Source organism: Pseudorasbora parva, chromosome 18 (assembly GCF_024679245.1).
Source record: "Pseudorasbora parva isolate DD20220531a chromosome 18, ASM2467924v1, whole genome shotgun sequence".
Classification (NCBI taxonomy): Eukaryota; Metazoa; Chordata; class Actinopteri; order Cypriniformes; family Gobionidae; genus Pseudorasbora; species Pseudorasbora parva.
This window is the reverse complement of record NC_090189.1, coordinates 26209419-26219567: the sequence shown is the minus strand read 5'-3', so window position 1 is coordinate 26219567 and position 10149 is coordinate 26209419. Positions and strand designations below refer to the sequence as shown.

Genomic DNA, 10149 nt, shown 5'->3' with positions numbered 1-10149 from the left:
ATTAAAATACCTCTATCCTCACTGTATTTTCAGAGGAGTATACAGGGCTTCTTGTGAGACACAGGCTGAGGACTGAGGAAGGCACGCACTGCGTCTGCAAACACGTCCTTGATGCCGTCCTGGCTGAGTGCCGAGCACTCCAGGTACTTGACGGCGTGGATTTGGCGAGCCAGGGCATGACCCTGCTGGTTCGAGATGGGCGCCTGGTTCTGCTCCTTTAGCTTCTTCATCACATCCGCGTCATTGCGAAGATCGCTTTTGGTCCCCACCAGCAGGATGGGCACACTGGGACAGTGGTGCGTCACCTCTGGATGCCACTTGTGCTTGACGTTCTCGTAGGACGGAGGGCTGGAGATGGAGAAGCAGATGATGAAGACGTTGGTCTGAGGGTAGGACAGCGTGCGAAGGCGGTCGTACTCCTCCTGGCCCGCTGTGTCCCACAGATTGAGGCTGATAGTGCGGCCATCCACACTGACTTGGGAGCTGTAGTTGTCGAACACGGTCGGAATGTACTCTTTGGGGAACGCGCCAGTCGTGTACGAGATGAGCAGGCAGGTTTTTCCCACCGCTCCATCTCCCACCACCACACACTTGATGCTCTGCATGATAGAAAGGTGACTCAGCAGTCTGCAGAAAAAGAGACATCGCTCTATGTTAGAGGACAATATTTGACAACACTCCTTAGATGGCAAGAGTTTGTAGGACAGATGATGTTTGTAGGGGTGCACGATATCTAGGGTGACCAGACATCCCGTTTTTCCTGGGACAGTCCAGTATTTTTGCTCTAATTTAAGTGTCCTGACTTATGAAAATGTGTTTTGTCCCGTATTTCGTCTTTCCTAAATTGTCTTTGCTAGGTTATTGTATAAAAGCAAGTAGCAGTCTTCTGTCATGTGAGAATAGCCTCATCAAAGGGAGCCAAATTTTGTCATACTATAATTTTGGAGAACAAAATTACCACCCAATTGCAATATAATTATTGACATTAGAGAGCGTGGTGGAGATCAAGTCAGCGGTGAAGATGTCAAAGAACTATGTGTGTACATTTAACAACAATCTTCAAAAATAATTTCTCAACTTATTATGTGTAGTATGTTGTGAAAAATAACAACTCAATGTAGTATCACACTGAATGACACACACACCAGAAGTGCTCTCTTTTAGATGAGCATGGCCCCAAATTCAGTTCTCTTTGCGCCTGAATGGTCAAATACAGACATAGTTGTCATGTGTCCATCATGTGAAGTATCTCACATAAATACAGATAGTTATGGCTATCTTAAGTGGATTTAAACAGATTGGTGGAAACCGAATATGTGTCAGTATATTAGAATTCGGTCTTAAAGTGACAGCAGCCTAAAAAACCTATCTGCGTCATTAAAGGGGGGGTGAAACACTCAGTTTCCATCAATCTCATGTCAATCTTGAGTACCTATAGAGTAGTATTGCATCCTTCATATCTCCGAAAAGTCTTTAGTTTTATTATATTTATAAAATAAATATGGGCTGTACCGAGTCTTTCAAGGAAAAAAACGAGCGCCTGGAGGCGTATCGTGTGGGCGGAGCTAAAGAATGACGAGCGTGCAAAGCGGTGACATCCTCAAGCGTGGAGAAACTCAGATATAGATAATGATCCAAAATCATTCGGAAGCTGAAATAAATTGAACAGGAGAAACAGCAACAGCAGGATGTCCATCTCTGTGGTATGTACTGTATTTAGTGGCCTGTCAACATTTGTGTGTCTTTACTCGCAGTTTATGATGACATGATTCGGTTTATGGACTATTGTATGCGACTAAACCTTAGCAGTAGCAAGCAAAACGGTTTTGCACGTCAGACTAGTGTAACGTTATACATAGAACAACAATAGTCCGTTAGCGCATTTGAATGACGAAGCACGCGTATGATTTGCTGAAGTCCTGTAACAGCAGTGACCGTGGAAATCCGCAATGTTGTGAAGCTTCCCGTCATTTCTGCATTCAAATCGGTTCAAATGCAGCGCTGCCTTCCCGGAATGCCGTGCTGAAGCGTTGAAGTCGCTTGATGTCACTCATAGGAATAAAGTGGAGCGCGGCGCTTCATAAGTGTTCACGGATGACTGGATCTGCAGCTGAGCGAGTGTTTATGGGTGTGCATTTCCTCTCTCGCTCTAGTCACACGCGCGTGCGCTCACCCTACCGGGAGAAGAGCCCGTACGGCCCATACAAAGACCTTCCGCTCTTATTAACGTCAAGTCAACCGGAAGGAGTATTTTTAACACAGAAATACTCCATCAAACGTCCAACATTAGTTTTTGAAACTTTGTCTATGATTAGGATGGGAATCCAAGTCTTTAACAGTGTAAAAAGCTCAGTATGCATGAAACAGCATTTCACCCCCCATTTAATTTTTTAAATCTCAAAATTAATATTAACATTTTGATACTGTAAATTATAATGTTGTCAAGGCCTGTTCACACCAAAATGAATTTTTGACACAAAAATTTGGGCCAGAGAAAGGAAGTCAAACGATATTTCCATGTTTTCAAACAGCTAATCAGCCTTTTGTACTCGCTGTGTTTATCAAACAACACCAAATAAAAGAATACAGAGACAAAAGAGCCGTTTATTATTCTATTATAGTTCCCTTTCAATATCAATCTCTCAAAGACGCTATGGGGAAACACTAGCCTGACAAGCCAGACCCACATCAAGATGTTTGTTCTGGAAACTCACCATAGACAGGGCTCAATCCGAGGGGCGGGATAAACGGTTGTCTTTCAAACTCCCTCTGCATGGCGTGCACGCAATAGGTTAGCGCTACAAACAACCAGAGCAACGAAGGTGAAGCAGAGCTAGTTGATGAAAGTGCAACTCGGCCGTCATTATGTTAAGCCCCGCCCACCGTCTCTATACACGATGTGATTGGCCCGACCAGAGTTTGGCTTTTACAGCTCAGAAGGGTATTGAGAGTTGCTAGACGACACTCGCGATTAGATTTGCTGCCGCTAGGGTGCGTCTAGATTTCTAGGCCAGCGAAACACTTTTCTCCAATAGAATACTGAAGCCTGATTGCCATCACAATGTCCAATGGCATTCAAGCGCATGAATTAAGTAACTTATTTTATCTATAACGCAACGCTGGGCGAAATTTCCTCAGAATCATTCTCCTTCATTCAAGACTGTGACATCTATTGGAATTTTTGCCGTCAAGTCTTTGCCAAAAAGTGGATTTTAGGACTACAAAGATCTGTAATTCTGTGGCGTTTTTGTAATGTTTTATTAATTATTTGTTTTTGTTTTTTATATGTCTGTATAGTTTTATAAATTTTATTTCAGGTTTAGCTTTAGTTATTTTAGTACATGCAATTAAACTAAATTAAAATGAGAAACGTAGCTTTGGCAACTAGTTGAAATCAAATAATATTAAAGGGATAGTTAACCAAAAACGAAAATTCTGTCATCATTTACTCACCCTCATGTTCCAAACCTGTATGAGTTTCTTTCTTCTGATGAACACAAAAGAATAGATTTTGAATGTTGGTAACGAGACAGTTGACGGTAACCATAACCTATGGAATTCATTGGGAATTCAACATGATCTTTACTTAATATCCGAATGAATTTGGCATACAAGAAAATGGAATCAACTATGAAATTCATTGGCCAACTGTCTAATGGCCAATTACCAACATACAAAAAATCTTCTTCTGTGTCTTCAAACATTTAAAATTGTGTCAGAACTATCCTATAGCTATCCAAGGTTTTTTTTCAGTTAACTTTTATTTTATTTCAGGATAAGAAAATGAGCAAAACAAAATTAAAAGCAATTGGAGCACCTCTCTTTAAAAAAACAAAAAAAAACAAATCTGTTGCATTTACGGCTTGCGAATATTTGTGTCAATCGGAACAACCATTCATTCAGATTTAAACGTTTATCGCACCACATATTCATTTTTGTGTGAACAAGCTGATTTTAGTTTTAAGTGTTTTATTTGTAATTTATTTAAGCAAAATTCTTAATATCAGCCATAATATGAAAATAATTATCACCATATAGGTTTAAGCCATAATTAAATAAAAAAATAATATCAGTGCACCTCTAGATCTGTGACAGGCAAACATACATACATGGAAAAAAGATTTACACGCATGCAAAGAGATGGACAAAGTAAAAAGGTAACGAGAACATTAATTGTTTTTTCATGCAAATGCACAGCATGTTAAGGTCATTTGGGCTTTTATGAAACAATGTTTTGAATATACAGTCCGCCTCCTCCATTTCCTTCTACTTCCCCTTGCAGTTCTATTGATAAGCTGTGTATATTTGAACACAAATGATTTTCCACTTGTAAATGATGGGATTATACACATTCATGTCCTCAGATATTTATCTTTCTTTTTATCCTCCATTTGTGTCATGGAAATGTGACAAATTTGGGTCATGACTCAAATGGCTTTCTGTAGGAAATATGACACGTAAAGTGAAATTTTATACAACATGTACATGCTGGAAAACTTTGAAAACAGGTGCGGTTAGGTTTCAGTTAATGCTGAAGATATTTGATGTGAGAAGGGGACTGATTGAATACACATTTATTCAACATTATGGAAATTCAGGGCAAGGGCAATATGGGTAATTGCTGTTTTTGTGGAAAAAGGAGCTGGAAAGTAGATTTACTGACAAATTTGGCCTGTTACACTGGAGGCCAGTGTGAAGTGCTGTCAGCAAAGAACTTTCTAAAAATCATTCAACAGCTGTTTTCATGTTATTTTCTGTTATGAATTAAAAATTTTGTTTCATGATAAGCTGTTTCCTCAATAGTTTGATCATGACATGCAGGCCATCTTGCCTGTAGCAAATGTGAGACCGATTTTTGTTTTCGCACATCAACAAGAAACTGAGAGCTGTGGAGTCACGACCAAAAAACTCTCAGTTCTCTCTTCATCACTTATTCCAATAGTCTGGCAGATGTTTGACCCCAGGAGAAAGGAGTGAGACGGACTCTGCCCAATCTCCAGAGACGCTCAGAGAGAGAAATGTTCTGAGCACAGCCCACCTCTGCAAGGCGTTAGCCAATGTGGTTAGTGAACCAAGAGCTCAAAAGAAACAGCACTGACATCTCAGTCTGGGTGGAGTCTGTCCCGTCACTCACAACACACCATTGTCATATCACAATACCCATATTTAGCAGAAGAAGTGCTCAGTGATATAAAAAATGGAGAAAATCAAGTGCAATAGAATCCCATTTACTTTTTTGTATGCTGAATTCATATTCATATTCATATATGACTAAATGTAATATTTTAAGATTCCACAACCATTTGAAAATCCCATAATGGTTGACAAATAATCTTAATATTGCAGATTAAGGCTCTTGTTAAAGGATTATGTGTGAATTTATCACTCTTCATCAACGAACAAAAGGATGTAAATCGTGTAAGCTAGCATAGGAACAATAGGAGAACTTACACTAGATTGCAAAGTTTGCAGAAAGAAATCAAAACTAGAAGTGGTCAGTTACATTTATCCATCCTTTGCACTAGAGAATCTTTCATTATGAACCCCATTCAGTTCAGTTAAAACTGAAAGTGTTACTGTCAGATTAGGTTAGTCCTCTATATTTGCACACTTAAAGATGTGAAAATGAGAAGATCATGGGAAATGTCACCACAACTTATGACTTAGCAAGTCACCATCTTTCCAGTGACTCAGTGCAGGAAAGTGAGCCCTTCAAGATATTCAGCTGTTTTGTAATGTTATTTTCACATTAGGAAGTCGACAATGACGGCTTACTACTGCTTGTGGGTTGACGGATGAGTATGAAAGATCCTCTTATAGATGGGCTATTATCTTTACTAACTAGAGTGACTGTGGTTGGTTGGTAAAATATGCAAGCGCAAAAATGACTTCTCTAATTGAAGCTGCTATATGATTCTGAAATAAATAAACATCCCAACTTCTGCATGGCTCTGTTGGATTGCTTAAAATGAGGATGTTTCTCAGTTCCTCATTCCCTCTGGAAAACCCAACTGCCTTTTTTTCTTTTTCTTCAGATTTGCATATTATCCATTCATTCCCTATATAATGTTACAAAACGCACCACATTTCCACACAATAGTCTTTCAGAAAAGTTTTTATAAGAACAACATTGTTGTAACAACGTTGTTTCCATCCATTTCATTTGTCACAGTATCAGTCATGTGTTTCCAGAGTTTCAACTCATCAGTAATTTAATTCAAAGTGGTCAAAAGTGCCATGAATGCCTCAGCACTGCAAGGTTATCTTTGGCATCGTTAAATTTACTTGCACAAATCGAAGACAGAACCTCGAGGTTTAATATTAATGAGCGTAACGTTATATTGAATTGATATTTATTAGTATACAACGATACTCTATGGGAGTGGCCCATTCCTGCTCTCTGATTTAAAACACTGAAGACACTGCATAATCATCGAGCCGCGGTCGAAAGCGAGAACAGGATATTTAACAAAATATAACTCGCTCGGAATTATAAATCTGTAGCTGCGTAATTTCTCTTAAAATAAACGAAGTCAGAAATAAAACACAAAGGCTAAAAAGGATGTCTAACAAGCCACGCTATATATCAACTAGTATATTAGCTACTATTAAATAAACATGTCTTACCAAACATAGCCTATCAGATGCTCCTGAGGACCGTAATCCCGCTGCTGTGGAAGTTAGTTGTAGAGGTCTGTAGGACGTGAGTGTGTTCACCCCTTAGAGAGGAAGTAATGGCTTAACGGCACATTTGAGGAAGTTTACTGAAGTAAATGTGGCTATGACAATGTTTAAGAGGGCGTAACACTCGGTACACTGCAAGCAAGCGCGCACTCACCCACCAGCTCAATCAACCAGCTTGTTCTCTCGTGCACTGTCAACTTGATCAAATAGCTTCGTTCTGGTTCAAAGGGAAATCCCGTTATCATCACAGCCTCAAACTCATGTTGAAACTACCTGACCTTAGGAGGAGCCATGACCCGTGAGAATATTGAATCATACACAGAGCCGTGGGAGGTGCTCATCAGTGCAAAAATGGGTGCAAAAACTCCACATTGTATAAATATTTTCCACCAAAACGTGTTATTGTTACTAATGTAAAGGAATTGTTTACCTGAAATGAACATTTCCCATTTCCGTTTTAATGTATTTACCCAAGTCGTTAAACACCAAAACCTATTTTGTATGTTCAGACTGCTCTCTTCCACACACACACAAACTTGTTTTAAAAAATAAAAAAAGTCCACCAATATGTTATTTTTACCAATGTAAAGGAATTTTACATTTGGATGTTTTATCCAAATTAACATTTAATTTATTCACAACTTGTTACAAACAGCTTGTTACAAACATGTATGATTTTCCCCTTTTTCGGAGAACCAAAAAATAGAAGTTTAGAATAATGTTCAGACTGCTCTCTTCCACTATCAAAGTGGTTGGAGACGGCAATGCAACACTCCCATGCAGAACCTTTAACGTCAATGGAACCTTACATTCCACAAAAGGTTCTTTAGTGGGAAAATGTTCTGTAGGCTTTAAATCATAGTTTTCAATAAAATGTCTGTTATTGTTAGCAACTAATGTGAATTAATTGTTTATCCAAACTGAACATTTCCATTTTAATTTATTCACTCAAGTCATCCTCTTTTGAGGAGAACAAAAATAGAAGTTTTGAATAATGTTCAGGCTGCTCTCTTACAGTATCAAAGTGAATGGAGACTGACTGTAATGCAACACTCCAACAAATATAGGTTCTTTATTGGCATCGATGGTTCCATGAGAATCTTTAACACCAATGGAACCTTACATTCCACAAAAGGTTCTTTATAGTGGGAAAAGCAAAATGGTTCTTCTAGCTGTAAAAACCTTTTGGAACATTTATTTTTAAGAATTTGAAGTTGAAAAGATTTTATAGGCCCATTTGATTTTGTATTTAGGCCTATTGTTTGGAACAATGACTTCGTATGAAAAGGTTTGAATAGGCTTTGAAAAGCATGGTATACATTTCTTCTTTTGAGCTTCACAAATAAATATATCACATTGAAGTCATGAGAATGAGTAAGTAGGCAAATGACAATTTAAGTGCAGTGATAATATTCTTTAATAGCTCTTGATAGATAGATAGATAGATAGATAGATAGATAGATAGATAGATAGATAGATAGATAGATAGATAGATAGATAGATAGATAGATAGATAGATAGATAGATAGATAGATAGATAGATAGATAGATAGATAGATAGATAGATAGATAGATAGATAGATAGATAGATAGATAGATAGATAGATCACATTTTAAGTGTGTTGGTAAACAGACATGAAAACTGGGAGTGGTTTCTTCATTTTTAGCTGCATGCTTGAGTGTATCACACGCCACTAGATGGCTGTGTCTTTCTGCTTTTTGAGACCAAACCTCAAAACCTGACAATATATCCCAAGAAAAACTATCTTTGCTTTATCATTAGACATCCTCCAAAAGCAACACCAAGCGGATTCTTAACACCGATAGGTTTTGGACAACTCAGAAAATAGGACTTTGAAACAAAGAACCTCGAAATGTGATTTATATCCGGGACATACTTTAGTGTCTTACATTTGGAGGACAGCTCTTTATTTTGGACGTTTTGTTCCGAGCGCGTATTGGAGTGATGGACAAATATTTTTTGACAATATTTGATAGTATTGACAAGGCTGGCGTGTTTTTGCGGAAGCTATGAGGAGGATATGTGGGAAATGAATGTCTAACGTTTTTGTTGTGTTCTTTAAACTTATTGGACCATTTAAACGACAACATTTTCTCATCTGAGTTAAAACAACATCCTACAAATATCGGTTAGGCTACCTAATGGATCTCAGTCAGATCAGACGGAACCACATCTGATTTATCACGCGACTTCTGCAGTTTCCAACCTTTGGATTTTGACAGGTAATCTGACATTTTTAAAGCAATAACACGATGGGAGTGTATGCATCATGAGGACAACTTTGAAATAGCACTCGTACGTGTTACTTTTGCTTATTTCATAGCCTATGCCATCTGATATGAAAGGCTGCCTACAAAATAAACAAAGGCGGAACTGGATTGTATCACCAGTGGAGCTATTTTTTTATAGTGAATTTGAGAATTCTTTGTCAAAATCTATAAATATCAAAACTAATGTGACATGCCACAAGTACTAAAACGTGCAGCTACAATGGGCTTTTTAAAACAGGATACTCCAACTAACTACGCCATATGGTAACATGTTAACATTTAAACGAACGTTTCTATACTCGGTATAGACTGTTTGGTACTAGTCTAGAATGTATTAGTTAGGCTACTTGTAAATATTCAAAAATGTAGACAAGTAGCCTATTTAATCCAACTTTAGGCTACTAGAACTAATTAAATAGGTATATGTGTATATCGACATTGCATTTGACAACTGTAACTGCAATAATAAATGTCGGTAACTTAATTTTACAGCGTCCTGGTTACAGGTTAAATGTAGTTAGGGACTATAGTAGACGTATTACTATGAATTACATGCAACTAACCCTACAGCATGCCCTAATCCTAACCCTAAACTAAGCACATGGTAACCTACAATTATTATTGCTGCTCAGTAGGCTACTTAAATGTAGTTACAAGGGTTACCCCTTTTTTAATGTATCATTGTTACAGTGTAATTATATATTTCATTTCATTTAATAAACATGCCATGTAATTACTATAAGGGTTAGGGTATGATTAGGGCTTGGTTAAGGGTTAGTTTCATGTAATTATTATGCATAATTATTGATATTATATGGTAAGTACATGTAACATATGTAACAAGGAGGTCACTGTAAAATAAAGTGTTACCGAAATTTTACTTGTAATACCTGGGATGCTGGGAAAGCCTACTATAAGGAAATTTGAAATAGGCACCAGCAACATTTGAAATATATACTTATTGGAAGTGTCTATATTTGAAACACCATAGATTGAATAGAATAGCCTGCTTGTCACTAAAATGGATAGTAATTAGTAGCAAAAGAGTGATGTTTGTGACTAATTGAGTCACTATTTGAATAAGAACTAGCACTTAATAGTTACTAGTGAAATAAATAAAAAACTGCTAGATGCTTTTGGATTAATTATTAAAATAGCTATTAAAATAAATAA

General features: G+C 37.6%; 2 protein-coding genes across 4 annotated transcripts in view; one reads left to right on the top strand and one right to left on the bottom strand.

The window, feature by feature from the left end:
* Nucleotides 1-28: 28 nt before the first annotated feature.
* rhogb (ras homolog family member Gb) lies at nt 29-6797 on the bottom strand. The gene is made up of 2 exons (XM_067423023.1): nt 6628-6797; nt 29-627 (listed from the first exon to the last, which is right to left on the bottom strand). Exon 2 carries the CDS (start codon nt 603-605, stop codon nt 30-32), a length of 576 nt encoding a protein of 191 aa, XP_067279124.1. The 5' UTR covers nt 606-627; nt 6628-6797; the 3' UTR covers nt 29.
* A 1641-nt stretch (nt 6798-8438) lies between these two features.
* Nucleotides 8439-10149, top strand: part of stim1b (stromal interaction molecule 1b) — a 49510-nt gene continuing 47799 nt past the window's right edge. Inside the window, exon 1 of one of the 3 annotated variants that reach the window (XM_067424492.1) lies at nt 8439-8928. The gene's annotated coding sequence lies outside the window, so the exon portion shown is untranslated. The remainder of the gene's footprint in view (nt 8929-10149) is intronic. The other 2 variants (XM_067424491.1, XM_067424490.1) reach the window with 2 other exon arrangements.